Source organism: Raphanus sativus, chromosome 6 (genome assembly GCF_000801105.2).
Source record: "Raphanus sativus cultivar WK10039 chromosome 6, ASM80110v3, whole genome shotgun sequence".
Classification (NCBI taxonomy): Eukaryota; Viridiplantae; Streptophyta; class Magnoliopsida; order Brassicales; family Brassicaceae; genus Raphanus; species Raphanus sativus.
Window position 1 is genome coordinate 42,382,263 of NC_079516.1, and position 19,580 is coordinate 42,401,842.

General features: G+C 35.3%; 2 protein-coding genes across 4 annotated transcripts; both read right to left on the reverse strand.

The window, feature by feature from the left end:
* Window positions 1-2,834: 2,834 nt before the first annotated feature.
* On the reverse strand, window positions 2,835-5,151 carry LOC130495833 (carotenoid 9,10(9',10')-cleavage dioxygenase 1-like). Its single transcript, XM_056987371.1, has 9 exons — window positions 5,103-5,151; window positions 4,686-4,748; window positions 4,223-4,407; window positions 3,900-4,038; window positions 3,686-3,803; window positions 3,506-3,607; window positions 3,171-3,419; window positions 2,956-3,067; window positions 2,835-2,864 (listed from the first exon to the last, which is right to left on the reverse strand). The coding sequence occupies exons 1-9, from the start codon at window positions 5,149-5,151 to the stop codon at window positions 2,835-2,837; spliced, it is 1,047 nt and encodes a 348-aa protein (XP_056843351.1).
* A 1,311-nt stretch (window positions 5,152-6,462) lies between these two features.
* On the reverse strand, window positions 6,463-10,960 carry LOC108813298 (phosphatidylinositol 4-kinase gamma 4). Of its 3 annotated transcripts, XM_018585821.2 has the most exons (10): window positions 10,540-10,960; window positions 9,939-10,420; window positions 9,773-9,841; window positions 9,328-9,396; window positions 8,235-8,799; window positions 7,658-8,001; window positions 7,305-7,565; window positions 7,146-7,214; window positions 6,768-6,891; window positions 6,463-6,687 (listed from the first exon to the last, which is right to left on the reverse strand). In XM_018585821.2, the coding sequence occupies exons 2-10, from the start codon at window positions 10,070-10,072 to the stop codon at window positions 6,640-6,642; spliced, it is 1,683 nt and encodes a 560-aa protein (XP_018441323.1). In that variant the 5' UTR covers window positions 10,073-10,420; window positions 10,540-10,960; the 3' UTR covers window positions 6,463-6,639. The 3 variants fall into 3 exon arrangements, with proteins under 3 accessions (XP_018441323.1, XP_018441322.1, XP_018441325.1); XM_018585820.2 differs by having other exon boundaries at window positions 9,939-10,960; XM_018585823.2 differs by having other exon boundaries at window positions 9,704-9,841; window positions 9,939-10,958.
* Window positions 10,961-19,580: the final 8,620 nt, after the last annotated feature.

The following is a 19,580-nucleotide window of genomic DNA, read 5'->3' on the forward strand; positions in this document are numbered from 1 at the left end:
AATACAATCCTGATTGCATGTGTTTCCACACATATCCATCCTTTCTCTCAAGGCGACTTGGCTGAATCTCCAAATTAAATTCCACGTCGTCAGGCACCAGAAGCTACCTAATAAGCCGTTTGTTCCAGCTCTGGTCTCGTGGATTAGGAGATGATGCACTCTCAGTTCCCGATTGAATTCTTCCCCCACAGGGATGGCTGTTCTCGCTTGTACATCGGAATCCAAAAATCATCCTAAACGTTAGTTTCATCCCCATGACAATCGTGCGGAGCACCCTGTCACTTAACACCGATTACACTAGCTGTTCATAAGCTACTCCAACCAAACGATGGATTGTTTGCCTTTCCAACCAGCAGAGTGTTTGAGTGGTGAAAGTATCACCCTCTCAGAACTCTATCCAGCTGTGACTCAGGATAAATTAAAATCCTCCAAACTTATTTGAAAGCAATGCGAGATCTATAAATCACAATCCTTGTTTTTCTAGAGATATAGAAATTATGTCCCAAGCTAGTAGCCGCACCATGATCTTAATATACCTCGAGTCATCCTTTTATGGATTTCTTGTGGTAGTAAAAAGCAAGACAGCGTAAATGTTGGTACTCCTTGTGCAACTGATTTGATTTGAACCTCCTTGCCTCCTTTAGAAAGGTAATCAGCCTCCTATGTGTTTACTCACAAAACGATCTTGGACATATGTAAAAACTTGCTTTTTGGAGCCACAGATCTTTTCTTCCATGCCGAGGTAAATACCCATTCCTCTCTCTTTGTTAGTTCTTTTTTTTTTGTCATCGACTTTACAGACTCAAGAGGACTCTGTAAACCAAACTGTTAGCTCCGCATCCATATGCACGACAAAGGTCGGTTGCTTCCTAGCACAACGTGCGAGGCTGTCGGCCTTTTGATTCTTCGTGCGAGATACATGAATAATATCTGAGCTGTGAAAGCTTCCTTTCAAAGTCTCGATATCTGCTAAATAGGTTGCAAAAGCAAGTCATTCCTCTGGTTCCGAAACCATCTTCACCAATTGAGAACAATCTGTCGCAAATGTAACCATGTACTGTCTTAGATTCCACATTATACATTCCATTACCCAAATCAATGCTTTTATCTCTGAATGAAGAGGAGATAGAGAAGCTCTGACATTTCGTGCTCCCATAAGTCCATCATATCCCTCGAGAATACTATATCAATCTTGTCCTGAGAAATTCTCTTTGTCCTTCAATAATCCATCAATAAAACACCACCTCCCTAGAATGAGCGGCAGATCCGATGGTTGTTGACCTATTACCGGTGGAGAGATAACTTGTGCCTCCTTCCAAAGCCTTGATTCTGTTTCCGCTAGTTTTAGGGTATCTATAGGATCAATATCCAGATTGCTAAAAACTTTATTGTTTTTCCCTTTCCAAATATACCATAATATCCATGCAAACTGATGATCTTCCAATTTTGGTAGAATTCTCCGGAATAAATAATCCATATTAGTAAAAATAGATTCAGTGGGAAAGACAAGACAGTGTGATTAGATGGGATTTGAGACAAAGCCCAAACCTGACGCACTGAATGACAATCAAAAAATACATGATTAATTATTTCCTCTGACGCACCACATCTATCACAATATAAATCTCTTTGTTAGTTCTATATAAACTTTTTAGGTCTTATTTTATGGATGTTATAAGCTTAGAACCGAACTGAACTGAAAAAATCAATCTATACTATTAAAGCATGATTTATTATAGTATTTTGCCATTGGTTTAATTTAATAATTACAAGAAATGTCATTCCTATAATTATGCTTAACAATTTTAATTACTTATTAACATAAATGCTCATATTTAAGGTTATATGTATGCAATTTTTTAATCTATGAAAATATAAAAAAATCTATTAATTTAATTAATTTTATAATAATGAAATTATTTTGCATTATCTAAACTCGCGAAAAGTAGTTATACTTATTTTTGGTTTTTTCATTAATGAATTGAGCGTTTTAGCCAAATCACTGAAAAGAAAATACATAAAAAAATTATAAACGAAGGGCCTAATAATTTTTATATTGTTTCGATACATGATTAATTATGGCCTTAACCAGTGGCTTATTCAATGTGACCGCAATGAGTAACCGAGCCATATCCAACCCTAGTACACCCCTCCATTTTGGATGGAGTTTGAGAAAAACGACCCACTGATGTCAGATAACGCTTTTAAACCCAACTGATAGATATGTGGCTATGCAATGAGTTGAGGTCCACCTAAAGTGGCATGGCTGTGAAGTACGGAGGTATCGATCCGGTTTCAGGCATCCATTCACTGAGCATCAAAGACAATGCCAAGAGACGCAACAGCTCCGCTTAAGCAACATGATTCCTTAAAGCCTCATTCTCTACCCGAAACAGAACAATATCCTTATTGATGAATTGCACATCAAATCTTCCCCTTTGAGCTAGGAACAGACTAGATCTTGTTGGCAATAGTGTTGATTGAGCCCACATGAGGCGGCATCAATCAACTCCACATGAGGAAGTTGGTAGCACTGAGTTTTGTCACGTTTTTCATAGTGACATTGATAAGGCCATTTGAAATCGGAGAGATCAGTTTCCTGAGATGTGGCAGGTGAACTTGTCATATACTAAAGGAGTTAAGAAGAAGATAATTATTAGAAAGAAAAAAAATGGCGGCCACGATCTTATGGTCTGATTTTTTATATGGGAATAGAGGCTAAATAATTCCATTAGATTACTTGATTACAATAACATACACGTGATAGGGTTTAAATGTTTAGTGTTGTAATCCTTTCCATAACTATATTCTACATATAGATACACCAATTTGGCTTATATAAGTGTTTGTTCTTGGAATTGTTCCTGTGAAGACAAGAGTCAAGACCATCAGGTAAGGTTAGATATACATAGCATGTAAAGAAGGGGAGGGTATATACATTTCGTATAGTAGTACCTCTGTAACAAACAAGGCGTGGAAGCCATATGGGACCCTATGTGGCAGCTCCACCACTGCGACTGGCTCCGACGACATTGTTTTTGCGTCTATCACATTCACACATGATTTTCTGCCCATTTTCGTTCATCATTATATTAATATCGTTCCGTACAGACACAAAAGAAACCAAATGAAAACTGGTAAGGAAGCATGTAAATAAATAAGAACTATACCCTGTGTTTTCATCATGAACAAAGAATATCAAGTAACCGTCGTCTCCTTCTGCTGTCCCGCGCGGGACGTATATTGGGTCTGAGCCATATACTCCGTGTCCGGGCTTATATATTCCTTTGATATTGCCTCCTATTTGCAGCATTGTTTTGCCTGTCTCAGCTTCCGCATGCAGATCAAACTTGATAATTCCTGTAACCTTTGAAATGCCGTCCAGAAATGTTCCAATACCATATACATATCTCTGTTTCCTTAATACACCGAACAAAGCAAAAAGAGAGATGAGGTTTTCTTGCATATTTAGCACTCATGGTCATGGACAAAGGTGAAATCATACTTTCCAGTGTAGGACTCATTGATTCTTGGGAAATCAACTGAAGATGCAGATAGTTTCTTCTGAGAAGCTGAGCCCGTTTTCATGTTGAATCTCATTTCATACCTGCACAAGCAATAGTTGAGGAACGTGTGTCTGATCTACGAGAGAGAATACGAGATGTATCAGGTCAGGGATCCTTACAGTTCGTTGCTAAAACTTCTAAGTACTTCGTCCTCATTCCCGCTGACCATGTCAAGATTTGGGTTCTCAAGGCGACAAGTGATAAGGACGACTTCTTCATCTTCTTCCCAAGCATTGGCTGGTGATATACGGAATCATTCATAGAAATTTAATTGGTACATAGAGTATAAGACTGATCATATGTACCCTTAAACAGATATAGCAAAGCACGCACCGTTGTGGAATATAAAGCAGTTGGGAAGCTCAAACCATTTAATCATTAGGTCATCCTTGGCATACCGTGGAAGAACACCAAAACGAGCCTTTTTTGTAGGATCAAAGGAATACAGCATTTTCTTCTCTTTCACCATTTCCTTAGAATAAATTTTCGAAAACAAAAGAATGAATGTATAACCAATTTTTATGTTTCTCAAAGGAAGTATAAAAAACAAGTGTCCCTTGTTTGCTTATAATCATCTTCTCTTGCACACCATTTCAACTTAACTATAAGGGAAGCAAAAATAAATAGTTAGTGTAAACCTTAAATTTAATGAGTACCTTTGGCCTGAAGTGCATAGGAAGATCCATGAAGATGGAGTAATTCTCGGTAATAGCAAAATCATGCATCATGATTGGCTCTGATATAGTAATTGGGACAGGGTCATGCATAAAACCATCTTTCGAGATAACTCTGTATATGAGATATGGGGGCATATGCGAATAGCCAAATGTAAACATTTCACCTGTAAAGAGAGTCGAGAGAAGGCCCATCATGGGTCAACAGAAATAGTAGCTCTCATCTCTCACAAAAAAAAGACTTACCCGTAGGGGCGAAGCTACGTCAATGACTAGGGGTGCACGTGCACCCATTCCATTTTAGATATTTAATGTTTCACTTTGGGAAGTGTGTGCTGGAAGTGGTTAATTTGGTAACTATACACCCATAGTTTCCTCGGAAGCTTGGTTCGATTCTCCCCAACACCATTATTTTGCACCCACTCAAAGAAAACTCTGGCTTCGCCTTCCGTAGCAGGGTCAACTTTTGGGTGGGCAGTGAAAGAGTGGGTCAATCTCTTGTCATAATCTGCACTAGATTTTGACCCGTCCTTAAAAAAACGGGTATTATTTTCACTTTTATGAACTATATAATTTATTTGTAATTATTGAATGTATTTATCTTAGTAAAATTTTATTTATAATAAATTCGACAAGAATCTTTCTGGTAAACTATGTGTTTTTCTAATTTTATTTTATTCCCTCTCCAATCAACATATTTATTTGGCTTGTTATTACAATAAATGATCTTACAACGCAAATGTACAATACTTTATATTGATATTTTGTTTTGTGTAGTTTTTTGTTAAAAGAAATGATTTTGAATCCAAATTTACAGTAATTTTATATTGATTATTTGATTCCGAAAATCTGAAACGCAAACCGATCAGAACCAAACCCGTATGGATATTCAAAAGTTCTTTTCTAGTCATTATTATATATCGTATATATGTCATTATATAATTAATAACTAATAATATTTTATACGTACTTTCAAATAAATAATTACATATATTATATTTTAAAATTTAATAAGAAATATAAAAACCATAATTTGAGTTGGTATTTGAAATTGGGTTTTGTATTGTATTTTTCTTATATATGTTAGAAAACGTTTTTTAATAAGATAGATAGATGCCACGAGTTTGAAGGTCGCCATCTTCCAAAACTTTTATGACATCTATAAAGACCAAACGAGAATGATTTTTTTTGGTGTCCTATCCAAATCTAAAAAAATATGTTTTTTTTTAATCAGAAAAAGAGCATGCTTTTTAGATTTGGATATGCTTTTTATATACAAGAAATAAATGAGTAATTGTGGCCATAAACACACATCGAAGTTTGTAAGGGAAATTGCAAGTTTTGCTGTTTTAAATGTTGTTTACACAAATAAAATAAAATAATTCAAGCCAATATTATTATATACAAAAATAAATTCACCCATTTCAAATACCAAATTTTGAAAATACAAAGCATATTTTCAAATATGTACTCAGAACAAGAAAAAATCCTCGATCTGAACTTAAGTTTGCGCTAATCGGTAATAATAAGACCGAATCCACCAAAATGATTTTCTTTAACTCATAAAGTTAATTTAACTACATATATAATTAACGGATTGTTTTTTTTGCTAAAGGATTAAAAATATATATATATATATATATATATATATATATATATATATATATATATATATATATATATATTCGGTGTTTAAAACTTGATATAATTAACAGATTGAGCGATTCATGAACACAAATAGAAAATTCTTTTATACATTCACGACTCCGCGTTTGTGCGGGGGTATATCCCTAGTTCAAGGGAGAATGTGAAGAACAAAGATTGCATACGGTATGTGGAAAAATGCTTTTTAATATAATTTTATTTAAAAAAAAAGAATTTAGGATATGATTTATTTTCGAGGGTCATTAGACTATGATGATAATTAATATGATACATGAAACTTATAATTTTCGTTTTGTAGTGCGTTCGCATATTATAATCATGATGCGTAGCGTAATTCTGTTTCGTATGGCTTATGTTATTAATTAACTAGAGAAGTCTACACTGTAATTTTGGGAGGTAATATCTAGAGGATAACACGAACACCATTCAACGTCTTAACTAATGATAATGTCAATACTCGGGCACAATTAGCCTTAGCTAGTTCAAGCCATCAGCAGCCTTCAATTTTCCATCGTAACATAAGACTATGTAAACGTTAACCTTTCAGCGAGTAGGTATGCCTCTAAACATGTATTGTTTTGGATATTCAAATTTGCTATACAGAAGAAAACTTTAACACTCTCTGTGTTCTTTTTCAACACCCAAGTAAACTCTGCGATCATGAATCAGCAAATTTACACAAGGTACCAACAAGTCTAGAGTATTTCTCTGGAAAGTAGCGGCTTTATCCTACTTCAGTTGTCTCCAGTGCCAAGTTGCAACTCCTGTCTCACCTGCTTCAGCTGTGACACAAAACTTTATTAATATCATCCTAAAGTGAAATGCAAGAAAGTACATTTAAAACTTTGGTATTGAGACTTACCACAGCCTTTATTTGATCCCTGGCAGTAGTAGTTCCTCCAGTGACACAATCATCATGGTAAGGGCTACAGATACGCACTTCTCCCGATACCAGAATGTCTTTGTTTACCCACTGTACAGGAAGCCTGGAGCAGCACATAACATTATTCAATTAGAAAAGAGTAAATGTTTCTGCAAACCAAGAGCAATACTGAATCAAGATTCAAACATACTTCTCACACAATAACACACAATATCTAATTCCAAGAACAGTTCCAACGATTCACAGTTTGCTGTTTAACAATCATATCATAAATCAATCTTTAATGTTATCTTCTTAATATAAGAAAATAACCTAAACCACACAAAAAGAACCGAAAAAGAAGCAAAAGATCCTTACGTCTTAGAGAAAGCATCGAAGATCTTCTGTGCCTCTGCGGTAGCACCAACACCAATGCTCTTGATTTCCCTGCGTAGTACACGTTTCCTCGTAAACCTCAATTAATCAAATCAAACGCACAAGTGAAGAATTAGACTCAATCATAAAAGAGTTTTGCACCTAGTAGCGATCGCCTCTTCTTTTATGTTGTGAAGGTATGCACTTCTGGAGCTCACAGTTCTTGTTGAACTCTTCTCCTTGTCCACTTCCTTAATCCCATCAACCTGCGATCGGAGGCGTAATGTTCGACGGAATATGCTTTCTCGAGGTTTGGTCTCTGTTTTTCTCTCTTCTCTGCTAAGCATCGACTCTCTATGAGTCATCGACTCTCTCTGAGCCATCGACTCTCTCTGAGCCATCGACTCTGTTTCAGTCCTTGAGCTGTAAAAAGAAGAACAACAACGTCAGACCAATAAAAATTATATATAATAGTTAAGATGAATTTTCCTTTTCTTAAGAGGTAAGAGACGTACTCTCTAGTAAACTGCAAAGCGTCTTTTATACTGTCTTCTAAAGAGTTCAATATTAGAGTTACGTCAGTACAGCGTGCCATGCAGTTATAATAGAGTGTACCGAGACCTCGGATTAACAGGTCTCCAATGTCTTTGGGGACATAGCCCCCTAAAACACCTAGTTTCAACACCATGTGTTGAATTCTGAAGACAAACTTAGCTCTATCTGCCAGTTCTATGCCATTTGTTCTCAAAATCTCCAAATCTTTGTCCACGTCCAAAGTCTTCACATACTCGACCATCTCAGGCAAGTACGGGATCACTGCCATCTTCCATATTGTCCAATCAAGCCTGCTAGCATAAAACTAAAAAACCAAAAAGAAATGGAAATGGAAATGTAAATTAGCAGTCTCCACTTGTCACAAAATCGTGTTTCCTTATTGTATTTGCAAACATTAAACAATTATTTCCTTTTATATAAAGAAAATCATTTTCTTGCTTCAACATAATTCGCATGATTCTCATAACAGCAAATAAATATCTATTTCTCGAATATAAGTAATAAAAGATAATGGAACGATTCAAGATCTGAAATTACCTCTTTGGGAAAGCACTCTCCATGGTCTATAGGAATCAACTTGCCTCCTTTGTTAAGTATGTTGTCCTGGTTTCTGTCCGTGTTGCCATATCGGATATCCAGAAGTGTCATCTTCTGGAAATCTGGGAGACTGAAAATATCATCACTGCTCTCACCATGGACATACCACTTCTGGTTTGGAATGAACTGCTGTAGCGATCCTTTTATCCACCTTTTCTCTCTGTCCCCTTTGAAGTCCACGCAACGAACCATTGTTGTTGGAGGGACACCTCCGAATCCATCTCCTTCTCTGTCCTTGGGCAAATCCAACAAATATGCAGCCACCTCTCTGTTGGCTTTTTCTCCTTTCCTCCAACGACCATCTCCCTCATCTTCTTCCTCTTCCGGTTTGAAGACTGCCACCTTCTTCATTTTGTCGTCCATGAAGAAGTACACTCCATTACTTGCACGAGAACTCTTCTGCGCAAAAATCTTCTTCTTCAAGGCCATGTTGACAGCTACAATTTGTGCCCTCATAACTGGAAAGGGGAGAATCTCCACAACCAAATCTTGCTCCATAGGGTACCTAAACCAACAACACCATGCAAACATTATTTTAGATTTAAAAATAGCAAAATAAGATAGTAATATATTGAGAAATGTAAGAGGAAGAAGTGTGAGTCACAGACAAAAATATGGAAGGAATGAACGATGGAAGTAAGCTAGTGGTATTTAAAGATAAAGGACCTCAACCACTATCTTAATTGCCAAACGAAGAAAGCTCAGTGTAGACAACATAAGTAGCCTATAACTTTCTCGAAACTAATTATCAAACTCACGCAGCGGTAGCAAAAAACTAGCTGACTAACTTCTTTAAAAACACTACTCGAACATGAGGTTTGATGCTGATTTACAGGCATGAAAATGCATAGTCCCAAAAAACTGAATCAAGATTCAAACATACATATCATAAATGATTCAAAGAACAATCCCAATGATTCACAGTTTTCTGTTTAACAATCTTATCATAAATCAATCTTGTTTATCTTCTTAACACAAGAAACTAACCTAAACCACAAAAAAAAAAAAGATTCAAAGAACAAAAGATACTTACGTCTTAGAGAAAGCGTCGAAGCTCTTCTGCGCCTCTTCTACAACACCAACACCAATGCTTTCGATTTTCCTGCGTAATACACGTTTCCTCGTAAAGCTCAATTTAATCATAAAAGAGGTAATGATGCTGATTTACAAGGCATTTTCACAGCAAGGAAAAGCATAGTCCCAAACAGAATGCAACTTCAGCAAACGAACGCTAATAAAAACAAACGGTCCACAATAACACTAATTCCAAGAACAATCCGAATGATTCACAGTTTGCTGTTTAACAATCAAATCATAATTAATCTTTAATGTTATCTTCTTAACACAAAAACTAACCTAAACCACTAATGAACAAAATCTTAAGAGAGTTTTATCAATAAGAAAGTTACCTCTTCAAGTTTATATACTCTACGCTTTCTCAACCACCACAAAAGAAAAAAGATTCAAAAGATCCTTACGACTTAGACAAGTCGTTGAAGACCTTCTGCGCCTCTGCGGTAACACCAACACCAATGCTCTCGATTTCCCTGCGTGATCTCGTTAAGCTCAATTTAAATAAATCAAAACACAAAGTGAAGAAATCTGACTCAATCGTAAAAGAGTTTCCAAAACAAACTAACTCACCTAATAGCGATCGCCTCTTTCTCTTCGAGTCCAGAGAGATCAATCCAACGCTCTTTCGAAGCGAGCGGATCCTCACACTTCCCTAAATACGTAAGCGTCGATATGAAATTATCATTCACCATTCGTGTATTCATCGAATCTCCAGTTTCCGGAATCGTTCCCTCTTGTAAAATCCACGTCAAGGAACAAACAAAAAAATTTCAAGCGCAAGAAGCAAAAGCCACCTAAAAGAATCTCCAACGATGTTCTCAACTAGACGAAGTCGAAGAGATAAGAAAAAAAACTACGGTGATGATTAATTTTAACTATGGTGGATCAGGATCATACGCCAAGACGATCCCTTGAACTCGAATCCAGTCGTCAGCTTAACATCGTATATCTTCCCCACCTGGAACTTATCTCCACCTGCGATTTCGATCTCCGTCGCGTTTGCTGGACTCATGATTCGTCTCGAACCTCCTCTCGCTCTCTCCCGCCTCACTCTGTAACCGTAAATGAGATCTCAATCCACAATCCACAGATATAATTCAAATTCAAACTTTTATCTTTGAGAATAGGCCTCATTTGGCCCAATTAAATTTTTGGTTTGAACGGGCCCAACTTTGCGACATCGGATCACATCTACTTTGCATGCAATCAAGTCTGGGACCCACTTCTCATCTTGGGATGACATCATCGCTCACTCTCAAACTGCCTCTTGAAATCTTTCCATCCCTGACGTGGCAAGCGGTGATCTACAACTTTTGGGTGGGAGAGGAATTAAAGGCTCCACCGTGGAAACCATCGATCGCCTGATCAGATCATCCACCATCATTCAGAACAGAATTAGCATGATCGCCACTGCTAATTCAATACTGGTTCTCTTTATTCCCGTAATCCTTCCTTCATCTGGGTTCGTCTCGTTTTCAGTTTGGTTTCACAGCCAAGGTTTTGGGCTGAGCTTTCTACCTTTCTAGGGTCTTGGGTTCTTAATGGGTTCTAATTCTTACGGCTTTCTTTTTAAAGTAATCACTTTTGCTACTATCTTTTAATATTAGATTGATCCATATTTTTTTTTTTTTTTTGCCTAATATAATTTATATATTTGTGTGTTTATATAATCATATTTACGTTTTGAGAAATTTAATTTTTATATTTGTATTGCTGAGAAATTTATTTTTTATATTTGTATTTTTTATTTTTGTTTCAAGAAAACTTTTTTTTTGTGTGCATTTTTGTAATCATATTTATGTTTTAATTTAAGTTAATATAATTTTGATAACTATATCAAATATATTAAGTTGCATAACTGTATATTTGTTGCATTTTCATTTCAAAAATTAAATTAAAATTTTATTTTAAACATCAGATTATATTTTCTTACTAGTTACCTAATATAATTAGTTAAAAATATTTGTAGAAAAAACAGACTTGACATCCACCCAAAAATCAAAGTTTCATACTTTATTAGACATGACATATATATTCAAACATTTGAAAAAGACGGATATATTTTTTGTTTAATATTTTTTTAGAAATTAAATTTTATATATGTATTTTTAGTTATATTTATGTTTTCCCTTGTATAATTTTTAAATAATTAATAAGAATTTTAATCTAAACTATAAAAATAGTTGGACCACACCTATACCAAATGGTAATATAATTGTCTCATTTATTTCACATTAGTTTTATTTATATTTTTATAATCTAAAATAAACTCATAAAAGATGTGAGTAATAAATATTTTAGATTCTGCAATTAAATTTCAATAGATTGCTAACCCTAGATCCGTATAATGCAAAATAAAGGGGGGAGTAACCGATTGGTCGTCCGTTAGGCTTAAATCAAACGGTTATAATAACCCACTAACAAAGGCAGTTACTTATATTAGCTTTAGATTAATGTAAGTTCACTAATCAAATTATTGGTCAACTGGTCACAACATTCATATTTTAAATTGGACCTAACTTTCATCAACTGGTCACACTGCTAAATTAATAGTATTGATGCACAAGAAAAAAAAACAGGACAATATATGGTTAGAGATAAATAAAATTTTCTGTAAAGAAAATCTAAGACATACACGGTTGTAAACTTCGTAGAATAGATAAAAAAAACATTTTTTCCAAAATCCTTCGATTATGTTACTAAATTTCCAGATTTGTGCCCGATGACGAAATATGTTTTGTACTCCCTCCATTTTTTATTATAAGTCGTTTTAGAACTATACACACAAATTAAGAATATCATTAATTTCTTATATTTTCTAGACAAAAATATCATTAATTATTTAACTAACCATAAATCAACCAATGAAAAAATAGATGGTATTTTATCATTGGTCATACAACATTAACTCTTAATAAATTTTACATAGAAAACCGAAAAAGTCATATAATTTGGAACAAAAAAATTCTCTAAAACGACTTATATAAAAGAACAGAGGGAGTATAAATGAACGGTGGTCATAATTGACGATTAAACTAAGATGATTGATTTGGCTAACGATTTGAAAGGTCGGGAAGAGGAAGGCACATGGAAAAACGATGAAATGGACCAAATTTAACGGAGAAGCAGACAACAGGTCGAACCACTCATTGCAAAATTAGAACACATCTTTGAGATCACAAACAAGTTTTTGACCCGTCCTTAAAAGGACATGTATATTTTTTGTTTTAAATTTAATTTTTGATATTTTTATTTCTGATTATATTTGTTTTTTTGTAATCATATTTTATATAAATTTTAGTGAGAATATATGTTATTAAATAATAGCAATTTAAAAACTGATCTGGTATACGCATAATTAAAATTGAATTACAGGACGAACACGCTCCGCTGACCCGCCAACCCGTGGATTTTAAATTTTGTTTTAGTTATGAAATATGACCCGCACCCGCTCCTCTTAATTTTGTGGTTATCTACGGATTATATATATATTTTTAAAATAATGATTTAATTTAATTATTATAAAAAATTATACATGATTTAAATAAGGGAGAGTATAGTTATAGCTTCCCCACGCATTTAGGTTTAGCAGTTATCATTCTTAACCATTTACGTTATAATATTACTCGAGCTCGTTTAGCAGTATATTAATATGCAGATATAAGCAATATATATATATATATATATATATATATATATATATATATGCAGATATAAGCAAATATAGGTCACATTCATATTTTAAATTGGACTTAACTTTCATCAATTGGTCACACTGCTAAATTAATAATATATATATATATATATATATATATATATATATATATATATATGCAGATATAAGCAAATATAGGTCACATTCATATTTTAAATTGGACTTAACTTTCATCAATTGGTCACACTGCTAAATTAATAGTATTGATGCACAAGAAAAAAAAACAAGACAATATATGGTTAGAGATAAATAAAGTTTTCTGTAAAGAAAATCTAAAATGTACACGGTTGTAAACTTCGTAGAATAGATTAAAAAAAACTTTTTTTCCAAAATCTTTCGGTTATGTTACTAAATTTCCAGATTTGTGCCCGATGATGAAATATGTTTTGTATAAATGAACGGTGGTCATAATTACTTTAAACTAAGATGATTGGTTTGGCTAACGATTTGAAAGGTCGGGAAGAGGAGGGCACATGGAAAAACGATGAAATGGACCAAATTTAACGGAGAAGCAGACAACAGGTCGAACCACTCATTGCAAAATTAGAACACATCTTTGAGATCAGAAACTAGTTTTTGACCCGTCCTTAAAAGGACAGGTATATTTTTTGTTTTAAATTTAATTTTTGATATTTTTATTTCTGATTATATTTGTTTTTTTTGTAATCATATTTTATATAAATTTTAGTCAGAATATATATTATTAAATAATAGCAATTTAAAACTGATCAGGTATACGCACAATTAAGATTGAATTACAGGACGAACACGCTCCGCTGACCCGCCAATCCGTGGATTTTAAATTTTGTTTTAGTTATGAAATATGACCCGCACCGCTCCTCTTAATTTTGTGGTTATCTATGGATTATATATATATTTTAAAAATAATTATTTAATTTAATTATTATAAAAAAATTATACATGATTTAAATAAGGGAGAGTATAGTTATAGCTTCCCCACGAATTTAGGTTTAGCAGTTATCATTCTTAACCATTTACGTTATAATATTACTCGAGCTCGTTTAGCAATATATTAATATGCAGATATAAGCAATTATATATAGTTTTTTTTTAAATTGGACCCAACTATTACCAATAGGGTATGTTCTTGTTTTAATAATATGGCTCATAAAAACCGTTTTCAAAGAAAACGTGATAGCTGATTTTGATAGAAAAAATTATAACATGATCAGTAAATTTTCATATAGTTATAGATGCAGTTATATAAAATTCAAAATTTTTAATTGGACTGAACTAATATCAACTGGACATGTTCCTGTTTCTATAATATAGATATGTTACTTTATTTTCAAATAGTAATTTAAAAAAAAATAACAAAGTATTGTTACAATTTTGATTGGTAACAAAATGTAACCAAATAGATATATTAAATAGATAAAAAAATATTTGTTTTTCATAAAATAGATCTTCTAAACTAACATTATATATTATTAGGAAATTTAAATGTTCTTATTACTCGCATATTTATTTAACTTAGAAAAATTTCCTTGCAGTTAGCAGGCAATTTAAATGGTTGTTAGATCCAGAAAATATATTTTATATGTTCCAGATTATAAGGAAATCTAATGAAAAAAGTAACTTATTTTGTAGCTGTATTCTAAACATTCACATCTATATTTAATTTCTGTTTACTGCTAGCTTGATTAACGACAAAATATATTGATGCAGTTATGGAGGTGATCATGTGGTGGTTATTAGGCGAATTTGGTGGTTGGAGTTCGCTTACAAAGGGTAATTATAGTTGAATGGGTATTTTCGTTATATTAATGCAGTTATCATATCAAAAGGTAGTTATAGTTGAAAATAATTGTTGGATTCAACTAATATCAATAGGTCACACTTGTGTTTTAATAGAATAGATGCTTGTTTCATCCTATATAATACCCTTTTTACAGCTACTAACTATGATTGAAATGGACAATTTTTATCTTTAACAAAGTGTTCTCAGTAGAGAGGTGTTGAAGTAGTCACGTAGTTGTGTTTATTACATACCTGAAGCATTACCCAACCGCTTGGTGTCTCTGAAACCAATGGTGACAGCTAAACAGAGAACCATCAAGATCCAGTTGATCTCAGGGATGTAAATCTGACCGTGGATTTTTGGAAGACGTATGAACAATCTTGACTTTGGGGAAGCATCCTAATGCAGAGAGCACTGTTTGATGATCGAGAATGTTCCGGTGATGATGGCTTGACTTCCAACAACAGCAGCGAGTATAGCGATCACAAGAACTGGCCATCTCAGTTTCTCTGGTACAGATACATAAAAGCCTATATTGTACTCGCTTTCGATGACATGATGCTGAGAGAGATAAGCTGCTTGTCCCATGTTAGCGAGTATCAAGGACTGGTAAACAAGTGATGTAAAAGCAATCTGCAACAAGAGCATACGATCATCAAACCCAAAGAAACTTCTAAGACGTACTAAAGAAGGGAAATGGAGGGAAGAGAAGAATCTATGAACAAACCTTGATTGAGAGTTAAGAGAAATGACCGAGATCTGCAAACATTGCTTCGGAACCTGTAATACAGAGCAAGATCCCACCAAGAGACATCCACCCTTTACTTTGAGTTTTCTTGAGGAACTTGTACATGTAATAAGGTGAAAGCGCGCTTGGTACACTTGCGGGTTCCAATGGAAAATGTTGTAAACACCAATGGCGCTGATGCACATTAGCCACAAGAGAATCACTGGTGCAAAAAAGAACCCGACCCTGTGTGTACCGTAATGTTGAAGCGCAAACAAACCTAGCAGAATTATACAAGCAGCAGGGACTTCTATGTCTGTATAACAAAACAAATGAAAAAAAAAACAAAGAAAAAAAGTTTAAGACACAATCTCAATAACCTTTATTAAAAAGATCATGCATGGTTTCAAGGCAAAAAGGTCAAAACTTTAACAACTTCACGAGTCGTTGAACATGACAGTTACGGAAACTCAATAAAGTAGAATGTTTTGAGTCAAAGAGTTGTAAGGTAACGCTAAGGTCCAAGTATGGAGTTAGATGAGAATTTCCAGGAAGAAGATGAACGTTTTAGTTTTTGGAATTATATCAATCCACTTGATGTAGCAGAGAGAACAATCCAAAACACTTATTCGATAGGCGTAGGCCATCAAATTCAGCGATGCCTATACGATATTTAATTTTGTCTTACGTGCAAAACTGTGTCAAGCAATTGAAATAAACAGATGGTGGGAACAACGGCTGAGTAAAAGAAACCGAGGACTTACTCAATCATTCTAATGATAAACTGGAACTCAGGGACTAATAACAAGTTTAATCCATATTTGGCCAGAATCATCCATAAACTAAACCAAAAGTGTCCATCACAAACAAAGAATAAGTGAAAGAAAGACTCACACTTGGACATTGAAAGCTCAACACCTGATACTGCAGAGAAAACTGTATCACCTTTTCGACTCTTTCGATGGATTCATTTGTCATCCGGAGACCGCAACAAAAAAAAACTGATGCATGGTTAAATCAAATGATTTTCACCCAATGCCCAAGCTTCTGTTTCAAATGACTGACCAGTAGTATTACACTACTAATTTTCTTACCAAAAGTTAAATGATGAATCACCACTATTTTTTGTCCAAAAAAACAATCACAACTATTCAAAATTTGGTTAAATATAATTAATTATTTTCGTAAGATGTGAATCATGATCAATTAACAGAGTAGATATTATTGCGTAAAGTTAGTATAAGGATTCAAAGATAAGAAATAACTGTTCTTTATTGCTTAAGCAAACTCACCTAAACTCAAGCTCTCAAGCCTTACACAATGATTCCCACACACAACATCGTAACTCGATATTGCTATATATAAGGCACTAGATATCCTAACCCTACTTGCATTTAGATAACTCCTAAATACATTCATCTTTATCTCTAAAGATTTCAATCTAACTAGGATTAAGATTACTTGATTCTCAAGCTTTATTCAAGCTTATCTCAACAGTCTCCCCCTTAAACTTGAATAGAACTCCATTTTCTTCAAATCATGAACTCCCATTAAGTCACTCATCTCCTTGTACTTGATTCTTACCAATGTCTTAGTAAGGATGTCTGCAGCTTGTTCATTCCCAGGCACGTGCTCGACTTCCAACAGCCCTCTTTCAACACATTCACGGATAAAATGATACCTTGAATGTATATGCTTGCTACGCCCATGGAAAATAGGATTCCTTGAGAGAGCAATGGCGGAACGGTTGTCAATGCAAATGGTAGTCTTGTTGTAGAGTTGTCCAGTGATCTCCCCAAGAAGATCTTGCAACCAGATTGCTTGTCTTGCTGCTTCCGTTGCTGCCATAAACTCCGCTTCACTGGAAGATAGTGCCACCGTATCCTGCTTTTGAGAGCACCATGTGATGGGACTCTTGCCAAGGTAGAAGATGTGTCCCGTTACGCTCCTTCCATCATCAAGATCCGTATTATAGCTGCTATCACTATAGCCAACTAGTTTCAATGTCTCAGACCTTGATCTTGTGAAGTTAAGACCAAACATAGTAGTTCCCTGCAAGTATCGTAAGCATTGTTTCACTGCCACTTCGTGTGACTCCTTAGGACTTGCCATATATCTGCTGAGAACACCTATGCAGTAAGACAGGTCTGGCCTGGTGTGTAACAAATATCGAAAGCATCCAATCACCTTTCTGTAGCTGGTTGCATCAATGTCTTTCTCCTTGCGAACTTAGCCAATTTAAGTCCCATCTCCATTGGAGTCTGAACCGAGTTGCATTGCTCCATTCCAGCTTCCTCCAAGATTCTTAATGCATATCGGTTCTGACACAGGGAGATACCTTCAGCGTGTTGTGTTACCTCAATTCCCAAATAGTAGGTGAGTCTACCTAGATCACTCATGTCGAACTTCAATGCCATCTCTAGTTTAAACTGCTTAATCTGCTTCAAACTTGTTCCTGTGACAAACAAGTCGTCCACATACACAGCTACAACAAGGAGGTCTCCACTTGCTGTTCTCCGATACACACTGGGCTCCTTTAAGCATCGAACAAACCGTAGACCAACCAGAATTTTATTAAGCTTATAGTTCCATGCTCGTGGCGCCTGTTTGAGACCGTACAGTGCCTTCCTCAACCTATAAACTTTACTTTCACTTCCCTTAACCTCAAAACCATCCATCTGTGTCACATACACAGTTTCTTTTAGCTCTCCATGCAGAAACGCAGTCTTGACATCGAGATGATGAATCTCCCATCCTCTTGAGGCAGCAAGGCTGATTAGTAAACAAATTGTTTCAATTCTCGCAACTGGCGCAATCACTTCCTCGTAATCTATACCATGTTGTTGCACATATCCTTTTGCGACCAAACGAGCCTTGTATTTGTTGATACTCCCATCAGCATTTCTCTTGATCTTGAATACCCATTTCAAACCTATCGGCTTTACTCCCTATGGAAGATCCACAAGACTCCAGCAATCTAGCTTAGTGATTGAACGTATCTCATCCTCACATGCCAGAACCCACTCTCTGAGCTCCTTTGCTTCCTCAAAATTCCTTGGCTCATCATTCAACGTCAAAAGAAAACTTTCTCCCTCGTCTTCTGCTACTAGCACATAATCATCCAAGTATTTTGGTCTTGATTGTTGTCTCTCTGATCGTCATAGGGTCTGAGCAGCCTCATCGTCTTCCTCATCATCAGACGGTACCTCAATTTCCTCCATCGTGACAGCTGGAGATGATGTCTCGATCTCACTATGTTCAGTATCTCTGTTCTCGAACTCACCCGAAGTTCCTACTGTAACCTTGAAACTTCCAGACTGATTTCTTTCTGAGTTATCCCTCATCCAATTCCATCCTTTTGTCTCGTCAAAGACAACATCTCTGCTGACAACGATCCTCTGAGTTTTAGAATCGAATAACCGGTAAGCCTTTGTTCCCGATTCTGTCCCAAGATGAACTAGCACACGTGACCTGTCATCCAACTTTCTTAGGAACTGTGAGTCTATCTTAGCATAACAGATGCAGCCAAACGTTCTTAGGTGATAAACATTCGGCTTTCTTCCTCGGAACACTTCATATGGCGTGAAATCCTTTAATGTTCTTGTAGCAATGCGATTCAATAAATAAGTTGAATGTCTGATGCCTTCTCCCCATAAGTAGTTTGGCACAGACATGTGCTTTAAACAGCTTCTAGTCATCTCCAGCATCGTCCTGTTGTGTCTTTCTACTACCCCGTTCTGTTGTGGACTATAAGGCGCAGTGAGATGTCTTCTGATACCTGCATTGTCGCAGTAGGCGTTGAATTCCGATGACACAAACTCTCCTCCTCTGTCGGTTCTCAGAGTCTGTATCCTTGCCTTTGTCTCTTGTTCCACTCGAGCCTTAAAGACCCTGAACTTGCTAAACGCATCGCTTTTCTCCTTTAGAAGCACAGTCCACATGTATCTAGAGCAATCGTCAATTAGGACAAAGATATATTTATTTCCACCACCTGTAGTCGGTGTTATA

Coding starts and splice junctions, on each gene's coding strand:
- LOC130495833 (XM_056987371.1), bottom strand. CDS start 5,151: ATGACTAGAAAAGAACTTTTGAATATCCATACGGGTTTGGTTCTGATC. Junction 4,039..4,222: donor CTATGCACTTCAGGCCAAAG/GTACTCATTAAA, acceptor ATTTATTCTAAG/GAAATGGTGAAAGAGAAGAA. Junction 3,420..3,505: donor AATGAGTCCTACACTGGAAA/GTATGATTTCAC, acceptor CGGTGTATTAAG/GAAACAGAGATATGTATATG.
- LOC108813298 (XM_018585821.2), bottom strand. CDS start 10,072: ATGAATACACGAATGGTGAATGATAATTTCATATCGACGCTTACGTAT. Junction 9,842..9,938: donor AAAGAGGCGATCGCTATTAG/GTGAGTTAGTTT, acceptor GAGATCACGCAG/GGAAATCGAGAGCATTGGTG. Junction 6,892..7,145: donor TTCGATGCTTTCTCTAAGAC/GTAAGGATCTTT, acceptor GTGCTGCTCCAG/GCTTCCTGTACAGTGGGTAA.